General features: G+C 45.2%; 1 protein-coding gene across 2 annotated transcripts; it reads right to left on the reverse strand.

Moving 5' to 3' along the window:
- Nucleotides 1–19,530: 19,530 nt before the first annotated feature.
- Nucleotides 19,531–23,582, reverse strand: stmn1a (stathmin 1a). 2 transcript variants are annotated; one of them, XM_079830102.1, is made up of 5 exons: nt 23,503–23,582; nt 22,332–22,377; nt 22,051–22,223; nt 20,119–20,310; nt 19,531–20,042 (listed from the first exon to the last, which is right to left on the reverse strand). In XM_079830102.1, the coding sequence occupies exons 2-5, from the start codon at nt 22,345–22,347 to the stop codon at nt 19,977–19,979; spliced, it is 447 nt and encodes a 148-aa protein (XP_079686228.1). In that variant the 5' UTR covers nt 22,348–22,377; nt 23,503–23,582; the 3' UTR covers nt 19,531–19,976. The 2 variants fall into 2 exon arrangements, with proteins under 2 accessions (XP_079686228.1, XP_079686229.1); XM_079830103.1 differs by having other exon boundaries at nt 19,539–20,042; nt 23,543–23,579.
- Nucleotides 23,583–25,277: the final 1,695 nt, after the last annotated feature.

The raw sequence follows: 25,277 nt of genomic DNA on the forward strand, positions 1-25,277 counted from the left end.
AGGTGGTTGAGGATGTCGCCCATTCCGCTCCCCAGACTGGTTAAACGCCAGGCTGGAGGTGGACAACTCAGAGATGGGTTCCAGTTCTTCCCAGGGGATGGTAGCAGGGCCTCTCCTTCCCCCGGTGGAGGGGGAAAATCCTTCCGCTGCTGGCCCCCGGGCTAGCAGCGCTTGGGAAGAACTCATGTTCCTGTCTCTGAGGACCCAGAGACCGGTGATGACAGTGCGCGCCACCCTCGGGTCTCGCCACTCGCATCCCTCTCTGTCGCCAGCCCCCTGGCAGAGCAGACCCCAGTGGAACGTGCGTCCTTCCCTGGTCTCCTCTGTCAGGACGCAGCCGTTACAGCCTCCCCTGTCCGGGCCGGTAACCCTGCCTCGCTGCCCCACCCTGGGTACGTCTGCCGTCCGTATGACCCCGTTGCTGCAGTCTCTGGAAGCATGGCTTCAGCTTCCGGGGCTGTCCCGCTGGGTTGCACGGACCGTCAGGCTCGGCTACGCGATTCAGTTCGCGCAGGCTCCTCCCCGTTACAGGGGAGTCCGCTATACCGTGACCGGGGCCCATGCCCCCGTCATGCGTGCGGAGATTGCCACCCTACTAGCGAAGGGTGCGATCGAGCCTGTCCCTCCGGCCGAAATGAAGTCGGGGTTCTACAACCCCTACTTCATTGTACCCAAGAAAACCGGTGGGTTACGACCAATCCTGGACCTTCGCATCTTGAACCGATCCTTCACCGGCTTCCGTTCAAGATGTTGACTGCGAAATGCCTTTCGAATGCGTTCGTCCTCACGATTGGTTTGCAGCGATCGACCTGAAGGACGCCTACTTCCATGTCTCCATCCTTCCTCGACACAGACCGTTCCTACAGTTTCAACTGGGAAAAGAGCAAACTTTGCCCCGTGCAGAGGATCTCTTTTCTTGGTATGGAGATCGACTCGGTCGCCATGTGCGCGCAGCTTACGCGCGAGCGCGCGCGCGCAGTCTCTGCTGGCTTGCCTCCGTCAAATCGAGAGCAAGAGTGCGGTTCCACTGAAATTATTTCAGAGGCTCCTGGGAAATATGGCATCTGCAGCCGCAGTAACGCCGCTCGGATTGCTTCATATGAGACCGCTTCAGCACTGGCTTCGCGTTCGAGTCCCGAGATGGGCATGGCTGTCTGGCACGCCCCGGATCCAAGTGACTCGGGCCTGCTTACAGACGCTCACCCCGTGGTCGAACCTCAGTTTTCTACGGGCCGGTGTGCCCTTAGAACGAGTTTCCAGGCATGTTGTCGTATCGACGGATGCCTCTGCCACGGGCTGGGGTGCCATGTGCAATGGACAAGCAGCCGCGGGCTCCTGGACAGGACCCCAGCGCCTCCTGCATGTCAATTGCCTCGAGTTGCTGGCAGTACGGTTCGCCCTGCACCGCTTCCGAGCGCTGCTGAAGGGTCAACATGTGCTTGTCCGGTCAGACAACACGGCCGTAGTAGCGTACATCAACCACCAGGGCGGTCTACGCTCCCGCTGTATGTCTCAACTCGTCCGCCATCTCAACTCGTCAGGCAACACGGCCGTAGTAGCGTACATCAACCACCAGGGCGGTCTACGCTCCCGCCGTATGTCTCAACTCGCCCGCCATCTCGTTTTATGGAGTCAGAAGCGCCTGAGGTCCCTTCAAGCTGTCCATATTCCGGGGGTCCTGAACCACGCAGCCGATGAGCTCTCGCGGTTTCAGCCTCTCCCGGGAGAATGGAGACTCCATCCCCAGATGGTCCAGCTGATTTGGGAACAGTTCGGCGACGCACAGGTAGATCTGTTTGCCTCCCTCGACTCTTCCCACTGCAGCCTGTTCTTTTCCCTGACCGAGGGCACGCTCGGCACGGATGCACTGGCGCACAGCTGGCCGCGGGGCCTACGCAAATATGCGTTCCCCCCAGTGAGCCTACTCGCACAGCTCCTGTGCAAGATCAGGGAGGACAAGGAGCAGGTCCTTTTGGTCGGCCCGTACTGGCACGGCTGGACCTGGTTCCCCGAACTCATACTTCTTGCGACAGCCCCTCCCTGGCCTATTCCTCTGAGACCGGACCTCCTTACTCAGAGACGGGGCACCCTATGGCACCCGCATCCCCACCTCTGGAACCTCCACGTGTGGCTCCTAGACGGGACGCGGCAGGTTTGAGTGGCCTGCCACCTACGGTGGTCGCCACCATCACTTCCGCTAGGGCAGAGTCCACTCGGCATGCCTATGCGTTGAAGTGGAACCTCTTCGTCACCTGGTGCTCTTCCCGCCAGAAGACCCCTGGAAATGCCCGATCGGGTCCGTGCTTGAGTTTCTCCAAGAGGGGAAGGAGCGTGGGCTGTCTCCCTCCACCCTCAAAGTTTATGTGGCCGCTATATCTGCCCGCCACGATCTCTTGGAGAACAAAAAGGTAAGTCAGCACGACCTGATCATCAGGTTCCTGAGGGGGGCGAGGAGACTGAATCCTCCTCGCTCTCCTCTCGTACCCTCTTGGGATCTCTCAGTAGTTTTAAGTGCTCTGCAGAGGCCTACCTTTGAGCCTTTGCGGTCGGTTGATATTAAGTTAATGTCGATGAAGACGGCTCTGCTGACCGCGTTGGCCTCTCTTAAGAGGGTCGGGGACCTGCAGGCTTTTTCGGTTGACGAAGCGTGCCTGGAATTCGGGCCGGCTAACTCTCACGTGATCCTGAGACCCCGGCCTGGATATGTGCCCAAGGTTCCTACCACTCCCTTCAGAGATCAGGTAGTGAACCTGCAAGCGCTGCCTTGGAGGAGGCAGACCCAGCCTTGGCATAGCTCTGTCCAGTACGCGCCCTCCGCGCCTACGTAGACATGACGCCGTGTTTCAGGACCTCAGACCAGCTCTTTGTCTGTTATGGTGGAGAGCGGAAGGGAAGTGCTCTCTCAAAGCAAAGGTTGTCTCACTGGATAGTGGACACCATTGTTTTGGCTTACCAGCAGCAAGGTCGACCATGTCCCCTTGGTGTGAGGGCACACTCCACTCGGAGTGTGGCCTCTTGGGCTCTAGCGCATGGCGCCTCGCTGACAGACATCTGCAGAGCTGCAGGCTGGGCGACACCCAACTCATTCGGGTGTCTTCGCTTGCTCGCCACTCCACTCCACGGACTGGATACGTGCGATATTTCCTCAGGTGAGCTCCCCCGAGATCCCTGAGCTCCTCCAGCACTGCTTACACCGATACCTGTGTGTCTGCCCTCTAGCGAGCCCAGACCCTCGTCTCCGGCCAGGTGCCCCGTGTGCATGGTTCCCCTCCGGCGACCCCCACACGAGTATTTCACCGTAAGTCTCCGCAGTGAGCGGGTTTCTTCCCTTGGCGTGTCCCCACCAACCCTAGGGTTAAAAATCCACCTTCGGCTGGTACCCTAGAGATCTCCATATGCAGCCCCTAGTCGGCTCATATATGTCTCTTAAGTCCTCCCCACGGGTAGGCATCCTTGGCATTCCCTCACTGGGATATGCTTCCCAGTGTACCTTGGTAATCCTGTGATAACTGGGAGTCCTTCGTCCGTACTAGTCTTATGACAGGGTACTCACACTTACGCAGGGCACTGGAAGACAGCTGAGAGGCGGGATTATATTGGGACCCCCATTCGTTAGTCACTAACGTTACGTCGTAGTGACTGAACGAAAGGGAACGTCTCGGTTACGGATGTAACCCTCGTTCCCTGAGGAGGGAACGGAGACGTAACGTCCCGTTGCCACATCAGCTGTGCTACCTGGAACGCAGGAGTTCAGTCTTGGCTCCTCAAGCAGGTAACATAATGCGATATTGCCACGTACTTCCTTATATACTCACGCGGTGAGGTGGAGTTACGTATGCAAATTCCGCATGCCCCATGGCATTGGCACGCCATTGGGCGTTTTCTCTAAACTCGAAGTTGATAGGCTTCTAAGTGAAACCCCCATTCGTTAGTCACTAACGTTACGTCTCCGTTCCCTCCTCAGGGAACGAGGGTTACATCCGTAACCGAGACGTATTATTGAATTACGTGGGTTTTATCATCCGCTACTGACGCTTGTTTGTTGGTGCGAGATGCATTCTGGGATACCTGTCTGTCTCAAGTACACTCAAGTCACCTCTCGATGCATCTTCAATAAAAGGGGCGGATCGAGGACATATCCAGGGATTTGAACTGTCCTTGGCTAGATGTGAACTTTGAATTGGAACTGTACTTGGGCAGCAACTGATGACATTTGACAAGAACACAAGTACAGACAAGAACATTTTTGAGAAACGGCCGGAAACTCATGAGTGAATACAGGTGCAGGTGATCAGAATTCCGTTGTTTGGGAACGAGTGGGTGAATCTGGTACTGATGGCTGCAGAGGGCGCATAATTTAAATATATTAAGTGTGTCCAAACAAGCACAATTTAATTTCCTTTTCACCTGGGCATAATAAAAAAATCTCGGTTCTTGGCAGGTCTTAAAATGAGGTAAATACAACCTCAGATGATCAACAACAACACATGACATATTACACTGTGTCATTATTTATTAAACAAAAACTTGGCCAAAATGGAGAAGCCATGGGTTACAAGCTAAGTACACCCTTACTGCTTCCATAGGAATTAAGTAGGAGACAGGCACTGCTAATAAAATGCCTTTGATAAACTGATCATCAGCAAGCGTGACCACTTCTATGCAAGAAGTTCCCTTTCGTTCAGTCACTACGACGTACGTTAGTGACTAACGAATGGGGGTTTCGCCTAGAAGCCAATCACCTTTGAGGTATTTAACAGCGCCCAATGGCAGTGCCAATGCCATGGGCATGCGGAATTTGTATGCGTAACTCCGCCCCACCTCATAGTATATAAGGAAGTACGCTGGCAACATCGCATTATGTTTCTGCTTTGGAGCCAAGAGTATCTCTTCACTCCTTCAAGCCTGCTAACTGAGTCTTTGTCAGCCTTCGAGACAAACAGCTTTCCAGAGGCGTTGGTGTCTACGGTGTGTGCCAGTGATCGCATACTGCCTGCCTGCTGATCTGCGCAGTGGTCCGTCTGACAGCTGGTGTGTGGTCCCTGGGCGCTTCGGCGTCTCTGCGAAGCTTCCTCTCATAAAAGAGCTTACACGTGGCACGTCCTTTTCAGGATGTCTCGCCCGTGTACTTCTGGGTGTGGCCGGTCGTTGAGTCCTTCCGATGGGCACAATCTCTGCTTGGTATGCTTGGGCGTTCAGCATGCTCACGCAGCGTTTGTGGATGAGTCATGTTCCCACTGCGGGAACATGACCATCGCGGTGCTGCGATCAAGACTCAAGGATCTTCGTAATGAAGTGAGAGTCCCCTCTACCACACCCCGATCTACCGTTCCCCCCTGTGGGCGGTACTTCGGCTGGTGGTCAGGGTGATCTGAGGGTGACGGTGTGGAACAAAGCCACGACGCTCATGTCTCGGGCCACACCCCCCTCTAGCGCTCCGCAACCCGTGGGTGTTCAGGCGGAGATCGCGGGGCCTGCTCCGTCACCCTCGCGCATCTCGTTTGGCGCTCCGGAGGATGATGCGATGTCGGTCACCGCATCACAAGGTGGGCTCGAGTCCTCTGAGGATGATGACTCGGCTGTGCTGCCGCCTTCGGGCGCACCAGCATTGCCCGAGTCGGACCCAGAGCTGACAGCCATGTTGTCTCGGGCAGCCGCGAGTCTAGGGATAGAGTGGAACCCTCCGCCCTGTCCCGAACGCTCGCGGCTCGATGATTGGTTTTTGGGGACCCGCACACGTCAGTCCCCGCCCCCAATACCTTTCTTTCCCGAGCTGCATGAGGAGGTTGCGCGGTCCTGGAAGTCCCCGCTGTCTTCCCGTGACCGTTCGGCAACCACCTCCGCCTTCTCCACCCTTGATGGGGCGCGGCCAATGGGTACACTGGGGTCCCCCCAGTTGAACGTTCTGTTGCGATGCAACTGTGTCCGCAGAGTGCTTCAACATGGCGTGGCGACCCTAAGCCCCCCTCCAAAGCCTGTCGATTCACATCAACCTTGGTGGCGAAATCGCACAGAGCTGCGGGGCAGGCTGCTGCCTCTTTGCATGCCATGGCGATCCTCCAGGTCTACCAGGCCAGGATCCTCAAGGACATGCACGAGGGTGGAGTTGATCCGGGGCTCGTGGACGAGCTGCGTGCCGCCACCGACCTCGCCCTCCGGGCGACGAAGGTGACCGCACGCTCCCTGGGTCAAGTGATGTCCACAAATGTGGTCCAGGAGCGACATCTGTGGCTAAACCTGGCCGATATGCGGGACAGCGAGCGGACACGTTTCCTCGATGCCCCCATATCCCAGGCTGGCCTCTTCGGCGGAGCGGTTGAAAACTTCGCACAACAGTTTTCAACCGCCCAGAAGCAGACTGAGGCTATTAAACATATACTGCCCCGGCGGCCAGCTGCTGCCTCCACCCAGCCGCCGGCACAGTCGCCTCAGCCTGCTCGCCGCCGAGGACGCCCTCCTAAGGCTCCCGCCCCTCCCGCCCGGTCCAAGCAGCAGCCTACACCTGGGCCGGGTCGTGGAGGAAGCCGTTGGAAGGCGTCCCAGTCCCCTCAGGTCACCCCGCGCCGCGCTAAACGCCAGGCCAAGCGGCGCTCCTGAGACTGCCAGCTCAGGGATGGGAAATTCTTTCCAGAAGATGGTAGCAGGACCACTCCTTCCCCCGGGGGAGGGGCGGGGGAGAATCCTTTGTTCAGCTGCTGGCCCCCGGGTCAGCAGCACCCTAATTTGGTCAAAGAAAGAATTAACACTCCCATCCCTGAGCCCCCAGAGATCGGTGATGACGATGCGCGCCACCCACGGGTCCCGCCACTCGCATCCCTCTCTGTCGCCAGCCCCCTGGCAGAGCAGACCCCAGTGGAACGTGCGTCCTTCCCTGGTCTCCTCTGTCAGGACGCAGTCGTTAACCATGCCCCCACACCGGGACGCCCAACAGCCTCCCTTGTCCGGGCCGGTAACACTGCATCGCTGCCCCACACCGGGTACGCCTGTAGTCCGAATGACCCCGCTGGTGCAGTTCCTGGGAGCCTGGCTTCAGATTCCGGGACTGTCCCGCTGGGTCGTGAAGACAGTCAGGCGCGGCTACGCGATTCAGTTTGCGCAGGCTCCTCCCTGCTTCCGGGGAGTCCGCTTTACTATAGTCGGGGCCAATGCCCCTGTCATGCGAGCGGAGGTTGCCACACTACTGGCGAAGGGTGCAATCGAGCCTGTCCCTCCAGCCGAGATGAAGTCCGGGTTCTACAGCCCCTACTTCATTGTACCCAAAAAGACCGGTGGGTTAAGACCAATCCTGGACCTGCGCATCTTGAACCGTTACCTACACAGGTTTCCGTTCAAGATGTTGACAGCGAAACGCCTTTTCGAATGCGTTCGTCTGGATGATTGACCTGAAGGATGCCTACTTCCATGTCTCCATCCTACCTCGACACAGACCGTTCCTACGGTTTGCCTTCGAGGGGTGGGCATATCAGTGTGCGGTCCTCCCATTCGGGCTATCTCTGTCCCCTCTCGTCTTTACGAAGATTGTCGAGGCAGCCCTTGCGCCTCTCCGGCAGCACGGGGTTTGCATCCTGAACTACCTCGACGACTGGCTCATAATGAGTCACTCTCGAGAGCAGGTTTGCGGACACAGAGATTTAGTGCTCCATCACTTAGCCCGTCTGGGCCTTCGGGTCAACTGGGAGAACAGCAAACTTTGCCCCGTGCAGAGGATCTCTTTTCTTGGTATGGAGATCGACTCGGTCGCCATGTGCGCGCAGCTTACGAGCGAGCGCGCACAGTCTCTGCTGACTTGCCTCCGTCAAATCGAGAGCAAGAGTGCGGTTCCACTGAAACAGTTTCAGAGGCTCCTGGGGCATATGGCATCTGCAGCCACGGTAACGCCGCTCGGATTGCTACATATGAGACCGCTTCAGCACTGGTTACGCGATCGAGTCCCGAGATGGGCATGGCGGTCTGGCACGCTCCGGGTACAAGTGACTCGGGCCTGCTTACAGACGCTCACTCCATGGTCGAACCTCTGTTTTCTACGGTCCGGTGTGTCCTTAGAGCGAGTTTCCAGGCATGTTGTTGTATCAACAGATGCCTCCACCACGGGCTGGGGTGCCATGTGCAATGGACAAGCAGCCGCGGGCTCCTGGACAGGACCCCAGCGCCTTCTGCATGTCAATTGCCTCGAGTTGCTGGCAGTATGGTTCGCCCTGCACCGCTTCCGAGCGTTGCTGAGGGGTCAACACGTACTAGTCCGGACAGACAACACGGCCACAGTAGCGTACATCAACCACCAGGGCGGTCTACGCTCCCGCCGTACGTCTCAACTCGCCCGCCATCTCGTTTTATGGAGTCAGAAGCACCTGAGGTCCCTTCATGCTGTCCACATCCCGGGAGAACTGAACCGTGCAGCCGACGAGCTCTCACGGATTCAGCCACTTCCTGGAGAATGGAGACTCCATCCCCAGACGGTCCAGCTGATTTGGGAACAGTTCGGCGATGCGCAGGTAGATCTGTTTGCCTCCCACGACTCTTCCCATTGCAGCCTGTACTATTCCCTGACCGAGGGCACGCTCGGCACGGATGCACTGGCACACAGCTGGCCGCGGGGCCTACGCTTATATGCGTTCCCTCCAGTGAGCCTTCTCGCACGGGTACTGTGCAAGATCAGGGAGGACAAGGAGCAGGTCATTTTGGTCGCCCCGTATTGGCACGGCCAGACCTGGTTCACAGAACTGCTACTCCTTGCGACAGCCCCTCCCTGGCCTATTCCTCTGAGACCGGACCTCCTCTCTCAGAGACGGAGCACTCACTGGCACCCGCGTCCAGCGTTCTGGAAGCTACGGTGGTCGCCACCATCACTTCCTCTAGGGCAGAGTCTACACGACACGTCTATGCGTTGAAGTGGAAACTCTTCGTCACCTGGTGCTCTTCCCGCCTGGAAATGCCCGATCGGGTCCGTGCTTTCGTTTCTCCAAGAGGGGCTGGAGCGAAGGCTGTCTCCCTCCACCCTGAAAGTGTATGTGGCTGCAATATCTGCCCATCACGACCTCTTGGGGGACAAGAAGGTAAGTCAGCACGACCTGATCATCAGGTTCCTGAGGGGGGCGAGGAGACTGAATCCTCCTCGCTCTCCTCTCTTACCCTCTTGGGACCTCTCAGTAGTTCTAAGTGCTCTGCAGAGGCCTCCCTTTGAGCCTTTGCGGTCGGTCGATATTAAGTTCCTGTCGATGAAGACGGCCCTGCTGACCGCATTGGCCTCTGTTAAGAGGGTCGGGGACCAGCAGGCTTTTTCGGTTGACGAAGCGTGCCTAGAATTCGGGCCGGCTAACTCTCACGTGATCCTGAGACCCCGGCCTGGATATGTGCCCAAGGTTCCTACCACCCCATTCAGAGATCAGGTGGTGAACCTGCAAGCGCTGCCTTTGGAGGAGGCAGACCCAGCCTTGGCATTGCTCTGTCCAGTACGCGCTCTCCACGCTTACGTAGACATGCCGCAGTGCTTCAGGACCTCAGACCAGCTCTTTGTCTGTTATGGTGGAGAGCGGAAGGGAAGAGCTCTCTCAAAGCAGAGGTTGTCTCACTGCATAGTGGACACCATTGTTTTGGCTTACCAGCAGCAAGGTCGACCATGTCCCCTTGGTGTGAGGGCACGCTTCACTCGGAGTGTGGCCTCCTCTTGGGCTTTAGCGCATGGCGCCTCGCTAACAGACATCTGCGTGTGCATGGTTCCCCTCTGTGAGACCCCCACATGTGTATTTAGAGCCTCCTTGAGCAGGTGTCTTTCCCTTGGCAAGCCCTTGGGTTAAAAATCCACCTTTGGCTGGTTCCCCAGAGTTCTCCATATGCAGCCCACTTAATCTAGGGGAGGCTTTAACATGTAAATGAACATGCTGTGAGCTACACAAATGCAAATCAGAGTAGCAACAGGGGGAGTTTTATCTAGGTTCTGAATTTTTTTAACTAAAACATTTTAAGTTAAATGTACTCGTTTTAGTTCACATTACTACATTTTTAGGGCAACCAGTTTGCTCCAATTTTTTAAGTAGATTCAACTTGTCCGGGCTAACAGAGTCGATTAATTACTCTGTATGTCATTAGCAATAACCAATGTTATGTAAAAAAAAATGCATACAAAATAAAAAGTTACGGTGTTATGCCTATATGTAATTGAAGCACTTTTGCCACACCCATTAACTTAAATAAAGTGAAATTAAATATAATAGGTTTTTCTGGAGCTGGTGGTCTGAAACCTCAATGAGGTTGAAGAATATAGGGATAAATTAAGCCCCTCTGTGGACTGATTTCCGGACTCTTGTGATTCTCTATCTCTCTCTCACACACACACACACACACACACACACACACACACACACACACACACACACACACACACACACACACACACACACACACATCTGTGTAGGCAGACACACACACACACACACACAGCCAAAATACATCAACATTTTTTTATTTTATTCACCTCTTAACATTCTTTTGTTTCATTTTCTTGTTAATTTAATACATTTCTTAAAATCAGTTTGTTGTTAGACTCCCTTCTTTGTAAACTGTCATAAACTGACTATATCAAGACAATCAATCCTAATCCCATCAAATTTGTGAGCGAGAACTGTAGTCTGTACATGCATGTGGTACTAAATACATTTTCCATTCTGTCCAGGAAAATGTATTAATACAGAGTTTTATCATTAATTCTGGAAAACATCCTTATAACAATGACCTCGAATGTGATTGTAGGAGCCCGACGAACTTCTCGCCCTCGTCCAATCACGTGCGAGGTCATGGCCATGACGCGTACAAAACTTGAAGACGAGCTTTAAACAGACGTGTTTTGGACTCTCTTTTTTTTTTATACATTTCCTGTGTTTTTGCTGCTTTGCTTTTTCGTGATCAACAATGACAGGACGCCGTCTCGCCTTCTGCTCCCCTTCAACTCCTCTGCATGGACGCGGCCAACTTTTTTGACTAATCTTTCAGGCGTCTTCCCAACTCTGAGGCAAACTGCTAGCGCTATGAACCAGAGCATGGGTAATGTAACGTTACGATTTAAAGAATATGCTTTTATTCAGCTGTATAAGGAAATGGATGCGTTAATAGATCCGAGCTTAAAACTGCACATTTTGTTTACACAGACTATCCTCGCCTCATAACGAAGCCGTGACCTCTTATCTGCTTGGAGCGATTTCCGCGAGCCCAGATTTAACCGCTGAACATGACGGCATTGTGTGTAAGTATAACGTCTAATGTTTTTCTCATTCCTTTTAATTTTACTGTGACTGTTTTTATTAATACCAGTCTCATGTAATTGTTTTCCAGCTACCTGTAAGACGTATTATGAATCGACACGCCGGAACTTCAGATACAAACAACCTGAACTTACATCGCAGGCGGAAACTGCGAAGTTTAGCTCGGAGTCGATCAAGAAGAAAAAGGGTAAGATTTATTATAGTAGATCAGTTTTTTGTCAATGTGAGTATTTTTCAGGTTGCTTATTGTCTTTATGGATTGTATTACAGTTGCTGAAAGCGAGACGAAGTGTGCTGGCTGAGGATGAGGTGGACATTTGGAAGTCCGCGATCATTGAACTCATATCTGATGAGGAAGACGGCATTGTTCACGGGGTGTCTGGATGGATTGTGCGGCCACCGCCCTCTCGCAGCCTGGAGCTCTCTGAACTCTGTGCCACTTTGCAATCTAGATTAGAGGCGACACCGAAGTACAGGGCGACTCACCATATACGCCTGTGTTCCCCGAATGTGCTGGGCACTTCTCTTTGACGTTTTTGGAGGACAACATAAGATACATTACTGCTGCACTGTACATAGTTGTGTTTGACAATAAAGCTCTTTCTTTGAATGAACAGCTGTGTGTTTATAAATGAAGCTCTTTCTTTGAATGAACAGCTGTGTGTTTATAAATGAAGCTCTTTCTTTGAATAAACGGCACGGTCCGTATAATTTTCCCATATATTCCTTGATGGTATGAATAGTGTACTTCATAGCACAATAACATTAATATAAAACATAAATTATTACAACATAAATTATATATTTATATTTATTATTATTATTATTATTGGGGTTTACATTTATAATGAGCCAGGGGGACCAATAATGATTGGTTTGCAGTGATCTGCCAACCAATCACGAGGGATTTTTCTTGTTTAAAAGTAGTGGCCTCAGCCAATACTGAGTGAGTAAATTCAAGTCTGGCCGTTGACTCTCTGGTTTCGCTGCTATTCATATGCTAATTAGAGGCGTCGCACCTCCGCGCGGTCTCTCCGCGGGGGGCTCTCCACCTACGTCATGGTTCGTTTACGACAATTTGTGGCACAGAAGAACGCGACGTTCGCTGCCTCTAAATTGTCGAAAACTGCCGAAAATTAGGGAGATTTCCGGGAGTCTACAGGCGTTTACGGGGTCGAAAATCCCACTTTTCATGCAGTGGCCCTTAGCGGGTCATATGTGTACTCTCTAAGTCCTCCCTACGGGTAGGCATTTTGGCGCATATTTTACACCTGGAATATGCTTCCCAATGTACCTTGTTATTCCTGTGATAAGTGGGAGTCCTTCGTCCATCCTTTTGACAGGTTACTCGCACTTACGTAGGGCACTGGAAGACCGCCGAGTGGCGTGATTGTATTGGGACCCCCATTCGTCAGTCACTAACGTTACTCGGAGTGACTGAACGAAAGGGAACGTCTCGGTTACGTATGTAACCCTCGTTCCCTGAGGAGGGAACAGAGATGTAACGTCCCTCTGCCACATCCGCTGTACTGCTGGAACGGCCAGGAGTTCAGTCTTGGCTCCTCAGCAGGTAAACATAATGCGATGTTGCCAGCGTACTTCCTTATATACCCACGCGTTGGAGCGGAGTTACGCATGAAAATTCCGCATGCCCATGACATTGGCACTGCCCAGTGGCGGATCTAGAAAATTTTACATGGGGGGGCAAAGGGGTGGCAAGAGGTCTTAGCAGGGTGGCAGGGGTAGACGGTACATGGAAATCCCTATATGTGAATTGCTTTAACAAAATAAACACTAAACCACTTTTAAACTACAGTACTTATTGTTTAATCATGCCCACACACTACAAAGGTTTTTAATTCACAACAGGAATAAGCCCAGTGTTCAAACAAAACAAAACAGTATACTATCAGTATACTTCAGCTACTTTCTTCAACTACTCTTGCCTGTCAAGTCAATATGTGAAAACCTCTGGTTATCCTTGTATTACATTACACTGTAGGGCCATGTAGCTAATAAGTAGCCTATATAACAAATATAAAATCAGAAAGATTTATCACATGCACACACCAGTTATGTTTAGACTACTTAATCCTATTGTATTTGTTATTTCCCCAGTTGTAACCTGGTTTCATTGCTGTGATATCTGAGAGGAATTGGATTTAATAGGACTGCTTAGCTAAATCAAATGTAAAAAAAAAAAAATGTATTGCATCACAATAAGTGTATTGTGATTGTCACTAACATTTTAGTAACAACTGAATTTTATTAGGTTTAGTGACAACATGTTACAGTGTTTACATGGTACAATTTCTGGTAAGCTACGCTTTTTTGTTATTTCAATTCAATTAAATTATTGTGATTTGATTTAATATTGACTCATTTGGATAAATATTAGGCATACAAGATGTACCTAATCTCAAGAAAAAACAACTCACCTAATGCTGTAAACATACAGAGAGCCCTATCAGCTGGCAGTGTTATTTAAGGTTAAAAATAACTCAAATTACATATAATGCGTTTTTTTTTTTTATTATAATAACAACTTTATTTAATGATATAAATAAAAAATATAATTAATATGGTACACTACACATATTTAGCAAAATACTCTCTATAGCTCTTTTTTTCTAGCCAACTAATGTGCTATAGCCTATTATGGTCATTAAATGGCTTTCCTGAGGTAAATGTTATATGTGACATAATTGTTCTCCAGTTGTTTTATTGACCCCTTTGTTAGATTGATTGGTCGATATTATGTATGAGGAATATACATTTAGGTAAGTTGTAGGCTACTGTTTCTTTCAACATTGTTCATTCGTGTTTATTTACTATTAGCTAGTAGAGATGATCGGTCCACGTGCAGCTAGGGATCGGTCACGTAACATTTATTAGTGCCAAAACGGCGTTTATTGTTTGAATTTCGTAATAAAAGTGACAGAATCTGAGAGCTGAGATTTTTTTTATATCATAAGTAACCTGCTCTGTCTAGTCTGTCAGTCTCCGTGTCCTCTTTGCTTTGCGATTTTTCTGTGCGTGAGAAAATGTATGTGTGGCGTGAGAGTGTGAAAAGTGTCAATTCGTGTGTCTCACGGTGAATGCGTGAGAGTTGGCAGTAATGGATACAATATTTTATATTTTTTATTAAGCTGTTCTTGTCTTTACTAAAATCAAAATTAGGCTAATCAAAGGGAAGAGTGCTCTTACGAATCACAACCGCTGATTTTGGCTAACGTAATAGACTCGCTGTTTTTGCTGATGCTGAATCGTCTTTAGCATACAATACATTCATTACAAATGTAATTTTAAGTTAAACGTGTGTTTAAACTACACCTGGGGAAACTCACTTCACCTTCAGGGGCTCTGGGGCAGCTCAGTCTCTCCAGTCGGTTTGTAGGGCCACCGCATCGCAGCAGACTCGCTGTGTGTGAGCCAGACTCGCTATGCACGTTTGAATCAGGGATGTAGCTAGTATTCGAGGGGCGGGGGAGGGTTATTTTATGTATTTTAATTTTAATACATTTAAAATTAAAAATGAAATGGTTTACTTTTGGTAAATGTATTGGACATATTGGCAGGTTGTTTTTACAAGTACAGTTTTTGGATCATCAAAGTTAGGGGGGCAGCTAGGGGGGCAAGGCTCTAGAGTGGGGGGGCACCTGCCCCCCCTTGCCCCCCTGTAGATCCGCCCGTGGCACTGCCATTGGCCGTTTTCTAAGATCTCGAAGATGATTGGCTTCTAAGCGAAACCCCCATTCGTCAGTCACTGACGTTACGTCTCCGTTCCCTCCTCAGGGAATGAGGGTTACATACGTAACCGAGACGTTCAATTGTCCATTGGCAGACATATTTGTTTTTAATTACCTTAAAATATTTCATTTAAAATGTACAACCTTTGTTCATTTTACCTTTGTAATAACCTTTCTTTGTTCAACATTTTTCAGAATTCCAAAATTATAAAACTTTACCCAACATTTACTAACCCTAACCAAATGTGGGCTCAGAGTTTATGACTTATCTTATGTTTTCTTTTAAGCTTATGTCCAGTTTTCAGTTGACACAACCTAACAAACCATAACTGCAATGTGCACTTATTGTTATCATATGGATTTATGTAGATTTTTTTATTTAATTTCAAATATATAACGGCAAACTTTTGTTTACGTAAGTGCCAGTAAGCAATGTATGGCTGCGGATCATTTTAATTGAGGCTTTTATGGTTGTGACAGCTACTTGCTGAAAGAGCAAGCACACATTAGCAGCGTGGTTATGGATGCAAAGTATCTCTACAAAATGCAAAGAACATAATCGGTGTGCTGCTGTTTGAAGCACCTGACAAAATTCAGGCAGTCCCACATTGAGACAGTGACGGTGAGGCTGAGAGTGAAGGAGCAATGTTTCACATTTTTAATTTTGGAAGAGGATTATCACTGCTTTTATCACTGGGTTATGAAAGCCTGCACTGGAACATTAACCCCTGATAGAGAAATAACAGGTTGCATATGGTGTTTGTCTAATTAATGATAGTGACACTGCAAATGTAAACAAATGTGTGAAAACCAAACCCTGTAAACCCAGGATTAATTCTTAAGACTAAACAGTGAAAACATGGCAGGAAATAATCTAGGATTCTGTTAACCCAGGGTTTATAATGACTGTTTATTCACTTTCCCACAGATTTAAGCCTAGTCCTAGACTAAAATCCATGTTTAAGTTGATTAAACTGAAAGCAACTTGCGCTGACATATCTTAAAATATGTCAGTGCCAGGGCATGGCATGTTTATAAAAAAGCTACTTAAATGTCCTAATTGAACTAAAGCCTAATCCTGGTTTAATCTAAGCCCTGACTGTGAAACCAGGCCATTAAGTGTCAAAACTAAAGCCCTTATCATGTTCTGGTCTCTAGATATGGCGCAAGTACATTATTTATTCAAAAACCCTTTTTAATTGTTTTTCATTTCTGTATTAAAATATTTTTTATATATTTTGGCATAATATAAACAATGTCAATTGGTGATACAGCTTTCCTGATATGATTATGAAATCATGATTCAAGAAGAGTTATTGGTAACACTTTATTTTAGGGTTCAATTCTCGCTATTAACCAGTTGCTTATTAGCATGCATATTACTAGGATATTGGTTATTTATTATAAAGCATTAATGCCTTATTCTGCATGACCTTATTCTACATCCCTTAATTCTACCCAATACCTAAACTTAAAGGGGACACATAATGAAAATCTGACTTATGCTATAATCGGGTCCCTGGTGCATCTACCAACCCAGAAGACAACCCAGTAACTTTGTTTTGCTAAGACTTTCTCTGCAAATACGTGAAAAAAACTAGCCGCTCAGATTGTGCTCCCCTTCTGACGTAGGATACGATTATAATATGACCGCCCCTTAATCTGCACGTTTCCACCCATGGCGCCACTATTTTGTTTTCGCAAGCAACAGCGGTGAACAAGACTCTTGTGTATTTGACAGTTTAAACACAGCAAAAAACGTGAAAGAGAAGTAACTCACGAGACTTAACGTCTGACAACAAGTTGTCTGCTTCAGATAAGTGCGCTCAGAAAACAATCCATTAGAAGTTTAAACTTATACAGCTTTAAAACTCATTGAAATAATAAACTTTAATGATGAAAGAAGAAATATGCTATCCGTGAGAGTGATCGCAATATAGATGATAATAAAAACCAAGTCTTGTTAGTATTTGGCAGAGAATCCGATTGAGGCAGGAACTGTGTGGAGAGGGTGTGGAGAGCCTGTTCTTGACTGTAGCCAGAAATTGGTATTTACAACATGGTTTTATCAATGATCTGTGAGGTATTTTCAGCTGAAACTTCACAGACACATTCTTGGGACATCTGAGACTTAAATTACATCTTGTAAAGTGGGCATAATAGGTCCCCTTAAAGTTTATTGAAGGTAAAAGTCGTGTGCTATATGTGAATATGTGCTAATGTGTTACCGAGTTATTCAACTAAAGCTATTCATGAAAATGGTATAATATTTTTCTAAAACCAATATGAAACCAACGTGAATACAAAAAGTATATTTTTAAGAATTTCGCACATATGTTTTCCACAAGACTTCTTAAAGATTTTTCCTTTTCTATATCATGGACTCTTACTGTATATGTCACTGACTCAAACATCACTAATTGTACTAGTGATGGTTTGTTGCTGTCATTAGATATCATTATTTATCAGAAGTGTGTATTTCTTCCTTTATCTGCATTTTGGTCATGTGGTGGCAACCTGACTTCTTTTTTAAAGACTTTTGACTGTAAAATAAATGGTGGTTGACCTTTATGAAATGAAGGGGATGTCAGCTTTTAAGAGGACATTTGAAAGGTTTGCTGTCAGAGTGAGTGGCGGAAAGGTAAATAGGCTGGAAAAAATCACTAAGAAAAGGCTGAAGTGACATAGTTTGCTGTGATTATAACCTTCAGTTCATTCAATGCTGGGATTGCTCCAGACATTATCATAACTACCTCCAATCCAAGAGTGGTGTTGCAGCATTGACTTTATCCTGACCTTAGCAATTGTCTGCATGAACTTTGACCTCTGTGTTGACCCCAGTGTAGAAGTAAAAATTAATTAAAATGTATTGGATATAGGCTACTCCAGAAAGACACCCACACTCCAGTGTTGTGCAAGGAATGTGATTTATTTTTCCATTCTCTTTTACAGCACATTTAGAGCACAACTCACTATAAATTCTGACCTAATGAGTGTGAGTTGCTAATGTACTAAGCAGCCAAATTAACATGTAGTTGACAGATCTGTCAGGAACTGCAGTGGTGCATTTTGTCAGCATGTCAACATTACATCATCTGCCCTTAGACTGGAAGTGTCTGTGCAATGCTCCCCCCAGTGGATCAAGCTGTTATTAAAATACTGGACATGGTCATTCTTTAGATAGATTTTTCCCCACAAAATATATTAAGTGAAGAGCTAAATATGTCCTTCAGTTTCACATGAGTGGACTATTTTTCTATTGATTAAACTACTTCCAAATGCATTTTAATGTACCATTTTAAGATAGATTCATAATAACTGCACATGATGTAATCAGTATTACATTATCATCGTAATAAAATGTTCGTAATGTAATAATTTTCTCAAAATATGTAATAACATTGAGCTTTATTACATTATGAGAAATGTATTACATTATAAACTCACCAAAAACAGTCATAATTGGTATAGCGTAAAAAAAATTATATATATATTACTATTCCCTTACAGTACATGCAAAATGCAACATTTAAATATTCATGCAATTATTACTCTATTTTTATTAAACAACGCATTGGTATTCCTTTACAGTACATTTTAAAAATCTAAATCCAGTCTTAACCTGCCTACAAAATACACCAGATTACTGGTACGACTACTATTTTGATCATTACTACTAGAAAACATAAGGCAATACTGTTAAATGACAGTGTTAAATACCAACAGTGTACAAATACTGTAAATAAAACTCAGTATCAGTTTTGCAATGACGTGTGTGATAGATCTGCTTCAGCCAATGGCAGCTCGGAGCGCAAGTCAAGCATATTTTCACTTTAGTACAGCAAAACAAAGCCTGAATGTACACCAGAGGGCATGTTGAAAAAAGCAGTACAACTTACCATCATTTACAGAAAGTCCACACACCCGTTAAAACTGAGAAAAATCTGGTGGATTTTGTAGGAAGGTTAAGACTTGATTTTGATATTTAAAGTGTACTATAAATTAATACCAATGCTTTATGTTTAATACTAATAACAGCATGAATATTTAAATTTGTTGCATGTTGCAGGCAGTTTAAGACTGGATTTAGTTTAAATAAATGTACTGTAAAGGAATACCAATAATGTGTTTTAAAAACTATGGAGAAAAGCACTGAACACCCATCAGTCACAATAACTAAGGAAAATGTCTACATGGAGACACTTTGCAAACTACTGCACATCAATGAAATATGAAGAACATGTGGGGGGAGGAATAGCAGCACTTTCAACACTAGAGGGAGACACAGTCCATGTTATACCTGATCCTCTGGGACCAGATGACACTTGGAACGGGCTTCTCAGCCAAGCTTTAAAATTATCAACTTTATCCTATACTATATTTAAGCATAAGTTTTAGGTTGAGTATTAATATTAAATTCTGTCTACATGAATACAGACTTGCATTTTCCATACTGCAAGAATACCTGAAAAGGCAACTTGGCATTTAAACAAACTTTTAAATGCTAGCAAAGCACACAGCAAACACTAGTTTTAGGATCTCTTTTATTTAGTACAACAGTTAAGACGACTAGATAACCGTCAAAAATGTCAACATGTATTGCATTTCACATGTAAAGCCCTCCAATACCAACCCTCAAGACTAGTACAAAGAACAGTTGTGTGCTTACAACAACAAAACGGATAACTCGTGAAAGCAGAAAGCTCAAGACAGTATGCAGACAGTAACAGGCATGTTAAGGGTTTAAGCACATCATACATGAGTCCCTATCAGGTTCTGAAGACAGCCAATATAAGACAATGACAAAGCTGCAGTCCAAACAGTGCAGATATGTAAAAGGAGTTGATCAAGGTGTAAAACCACTGCTATATACAAAGATGCATTTTTGTTTGTTTGTTTTCTGAATATTGACCATGATGAAACCCCTCTCATGTGAATTCAAAGAAAAAGAAGAAACCTATAATTTTAAGTTTCAGTTCCCTTCACCGTTGACCTCTTTGGTTTCTTTGTTCTTTCGAACCTCTTCCAGCTTCTTGTCCTAGAATTGAAGTAAACACTATTAATTACTTTTTATAGCATAAACGTCAGCTATAAAAACATCACATCTACAGTACCTTCTCTTTGAACTTCTCGTTCATGGCTGCCATGATTGCGGTACGGTTTTCTTTGCTGGCCTCCATTTTCTGGTTCAGTTTCTCTTCTGTTATCTTGCTGAAATTGTTGTTTTCTTCTAGAGCTTTCTGAAGCACCTCCTTTTCATGCTCCCGCTTCTCTGCTAAGTGCTTCAGAACCTCTGCTTCATGAGACTAGAGAAAAAAGGGGGGAGGGGGGGGAGGTAGAGGCAGCCTTTAGTTATTCATATCAAGCTAGGAATATGACATTGTCAGAAGAAAAACACCAGATGTACCAAGCCAATTCCAGTAATAGATTGAACAGAAAGACCCATGGAACACATCACTACTTTCCCTGTACTTGTATATGACCCTTAACAATAAGTGTTCTCTTTGTACCTGGAGAAAATAAGTGGGCGTGTATGAGATTGTCTACATGAAACGCATTAACAATATAGTCAAACCAAAAATTCAGACACCAGATATAATTTACTAGTGGGAGCAGGACACTATAGTTCATTAATGCAAGCGAGGATAGCAAAATAAAGTAAACTGTGACATAGTATACCCAAAAATACATACTATTAAATGCATTAAATGTACTTAAAGCTGCAGTCCGTAACTTTTTGGGTTAAAAATTGTTCAAAATAAATTTGAGCAAGTACATAACCAGCCAGTGTTCAATACTATCTGCTTACCTTAGCTCGATTCACAACGGTAAGCTTGTAATAATGTTTTTAATTCCAGTGGTACTGGTGGATTTCCACGGGAAATTCAAGCATGTCTTTGCGTCACATCTGTACACATAGAGAAGGTGTCCCGGCTAATAGGCTATATTGCCTGTGAGGATGTTGGAGGTGGAGATTTATAGACTTCTCACAGCACTTAATATAATTAAACATATCAATTTGATGGCGGATCCAGAAAGGTTCAACCACAATAACCAGTGACAACTAGAGTCACCCGTTGTAAAATACAATAGACTTCAGACTTTCGGGGTGCGTCTCAATCAGCTCACTAGTTGCTCGCGCACTGTCGGTCTCTCTCGCGGACACACTCGGCCTCTCTCGCGGACACACTCGGCCTCTCTCGCGGACTGTCGGTTCAATTATGTAATAGAGAGACACTTGCTTAACTCCGTAACTGTATGAATTTTCTTTGTTGTGCCTCTCGTTTTGCTATGTGCATTATGGTAAATATCAATTATTTTGTACTAGCCAAGAGACTGAGCAATCACCTCAGCTCTACTCCACATTCATTTGTTGGTATATGACAGATAGAAATTAGACTGCACTAAACTACAGGTAGCCCTAATACACATTAAACGTAGTCACACTATGCTGGTGTTGTTAACATTAACAATTTGAAAACGTAACTTGCACGGGTTGACGTGAGATTTAATCATCGCGATTTACTGCAATGCTTTTTTTCCCCTTAGTTGGTCAGAACAAAAGTGGATGTGATCTACTTGTTCAGATGACATTTTCCAGTTAAAATGATTATGTTGGTCATACTTTCAAAAAGTATAATCTGTGATTCTGAATGACAGTATCCACACCGGCGCGGTGACTGACAGCCCACTCTCCTCAAAACGTTGGATTCCTCCGCACCGTGCCGAGGCACAAATCACGTAAAGTTGACAATTCCGCAAATAACTGCAATTGCAGATTTCGAACAGAGATGGCGACAAAGAGGAAAAACTACAGACTGCAGCTTTAAGTATGTTTTTAGTACAATACAAATATACCATCATGCATTGAATAGCATTCCTTTTTCACCTGGGACAGTTTAACTTGTCATTTTCTAAACTGTAGCAAATAAACTGATAATGTGAGAATGTTGAAGGTGTCTGAATACATTTTGCTTTGACTGTAAATGTAATTTTGCATGTATTGCATGCAGGCTAAAGTGTCTGAAAAATGTATAGATATGCACCTTGCGTCTCTCTTCTGCGGCTTCTAGTTTTCTCTGGATCTCCTCCAAGGAAAGATCCCTCTTCTTTGGAGGGGAGAGAGGGAACTCAACCGTGGCATCTGGAGCAGGACTCCCAAGAATGACCTCAAAAGCTTGTCCTGAGGCACGCTTGTCCAGCTCCTTAACCTGGATATCTGAAAACAAGCTTACTTGTTAACTGCAGAAAACAAGGATCATCTCTGCCTCATTTATCCAGATCCTAGTTTGACATGTGTATAAATGCAGGAATGCAGGAATCTTACCAATTAAAGAGGCCATTGCTCCAAAAGACTACGGGTCCACTTATGCCTGAAAACAAAACCAGCAACATAAGGGTTCCATGTTTATTGTACATTCACCTTCATCCTAGTCATACTGTACACACACACACACACACACACACACACGTTTACTTGGATATATCCAAAATGTGGAAACGCCATAGACATGGATTTTATATAATTAGTTCAACATAAATTCCATGAAAGATAGTCCTCTAATAGCTTTCTGCATTTAGAAAATAAGTCGTTATCCCACTTGAGGACGCCCCCTGATGTCCCAAACGGTAGGTTGTCAAATGTTGCCACTTTTGGGAAACTCTGTCTCTAAAACACAGCTAACAAATTAAGAAATGTAGCTGTCGACGTGTGAATTTGGCGCGCAAATGTTTTCAGCTCTACAACTTCGCGGGGGGAAAACTGGCGCGTATTCTTTAAAAAAAAAAAAACCCACATACACCGCCCCTCCCCTAAACACTGCACGTTTACCACCTGCACTTGTGAAAAACACATACGAAGGACAAACATGACTGGTTACACGAAGTATGCCATCTTATGTGTTCTTACTCTAATAAGACGCAATATTGAAGTGCACTTTATGAATGAACAAAGGCGTTTAAGACAGAGAGAACAGATCCAAACAAAGACAGTCAAGCGGCACCGCGTGCACACTGCACAGCTCCGCCCTGCTCTTTCTACAGCTCCATGATCACCCAGGAACACATGCAAAACGATACTCTAACCTGAAACGGTGCTTTAATGCAGATGAATTGCATGCACATAAACACGACATTTAAGCAGAACAATGCATTATGATTGCAACACCATAGTGGCAAAAAGTATATGGAGACCCAAGACTTAAACATACATTAGACAACTTTTCGAAATATCAGAATGTGTAAGTTTTCAAACTTGGTTTCAAGTTACAACAATACAAACTAGCTTTTATTTAAGCGTTTCCTTATACACGACCTAAATCAAGACATAAACATTTCAATGCAGATAAACCTTGCAATGCGAGTTAGATAAACTAGTGCATTGACCAAAATATAACCATACCATAATATAAGTTTACACGTGAATAATTCTACGTAGGTGGACAAAATAATATCTAGCGTGCCAATTTTCAACGAATATGTCATTGTTTAACACCCACCTTCAGACAAAAAGATTACAGGTTTGATGACACCGCTCACCTCGCGCCGTTTTCTAGCCTCAACGCATGTCAAGTTCGCGCATAAAAGGGTCGAATTTATGTCGTCACATGGCTTTCTTAATTCCAATTGGCTGCTCTCGCTGGCTCCCGGATAATGTAGTTCTGTTTCGAACAAGGCGTTTATATAAATCCATGCGGGGGAATATTTATCTATTGCCATTTTTGCAACTATTCAGATTCAGTGGGCAACATTGGAAGACAATATATCTGAAAAAAATTATCAAAAATATTCTACTGATGTATAGGCTAGGTTGAGGCAGATGTGTTATGACGGCTGCTCATGTTTTATTGAGGTTACGTAACAACGTCAAAGCAGGTGATGGTAGCTGATGGTGAGGAAACCAACCGTCTAGTCACAAACTTCACTTATGTAGTGAATAAAACACATGGGCATGGATGTTTATGTTTCTTTTAAGATCTGTAGCTATATAGCCTATGTTAAAGCCTGTAAACTTTTTTTAAGCTGAATCTTCAATAACTAAACGCTGTTTTTGTATTTGGTTCTCATTTTAATTGTCATCAAAAATAGTTAAGTCTAAGAGTTTCCAATAGTTTTCCCAATGTTCTCTGTTTTCATTGGAGAACGTTGTGCATGAATATAATTACAAGGCATTTGTAATTATATTCTTTTCTTTTCTTTTCTTTTCTTTTCTTTTCTTTTCTTTTCTTTTCTTTTCTTTTCTTTTCTATCCTGCACCTTCAAACCTGTGTCAGCATGAATTAACTTGAGTGACCATTTAATACCAGCAAACAATGATTTCCATGTCTGTGATTTCCATGCTGCATTCATTTCCAATAATCATATAATTGTGTCAGTGTCAGTCAATTTGATTGGTCTCATGAAAGTAAAAAAAAAAATACAACAACAATCATGTGGGCTGTCAGTCGTACATGAATAAAATTGATAGCATAACTAACATAAAATTGATAACACTGTCTACGTACAAGGACATTATAATTTAGTGAATTTCTCTGACACCATACATGTCACAGAAAGAGCGCGTTCAGGGCTTTTCAAAGATACCATTTGTTTTGAGGTTTCACCTGGACAGCAACTTCTCCTTGGTCTTTAAAAATGACTGAATGATCAAATTTAGCTCTCTTATGGAAATATGATAATAATATGTAATATTTTATCCTTTAAATCTGACTAATTTTCCAATTGTTTGTTTAAATCAACATCTCAGGAAAAATGTATGGGGTTTCTAATCATATGACTTTCTGTTAACAGGGCATTGATTTCATACATGTCCTCAATAGAGGACACCAGGACTCAAAGCATGTTTATCAGGCATTTTGGGAGACACAACAAATGAATAGGGAAAGGAAATTACATATCAATGTTCCTATAAAAATATTAGATATTATTATGAAAATGTTGCCAACTATTCCTCCCATTATTACACTTATTTTTTCATTACATGTTGCTCTAAAAACACATTAATATGCAAATGATATACAGTGTATAGATACATTGCATTGACTGGGAAAACCCATTATGGCAATTTTACCTACATATTGCATAAAGTAAAATGGTGTATCAATTAATTCCGTTATATCTTTCATAACATATTGAGAATCTTTAAATAAAGTTTGGTTAAAAAAAATCCTGAAACTTGAAAATTGATTGGTAAATAAATAAAAAAAATCCCATTGTTTTTTCCTATACATGTCATTTCATTTCATGTCATTTTTTTTTTTTTTTATAGTCCTGT

Source organism: Gobio gobio, assembly GCF_949357685.1.
Source record: "Gobio gobio genome assembly, chromosome: 11".
NCBI classification, from domain to species: domain Eukaryota; kingdom Metazoa; phylum Chordata; class Actinopteri; order Cypriniformes; family Gobionidae; genus Gobio; species Gobio gobio.

Coding starts and splice junctions, on each gene's coding strand:
- stmn1a (XM_079830102.1), bottom strand. Junction 20,311..22,050: donor CCGCAGAAGAGAGACGCAAG/GTGCATATCTAT, acceptor TTTTTTCTCTAG/TCTCATGAAGCAGAGGTTCT. Junction 20,043..20,118: donor ACGAGAAGTTCAAAGAGAAG/GTACTGTAGATG, acceptor CTTCAATTCTAG/GACAAGAAGCTGGAAGAGGT.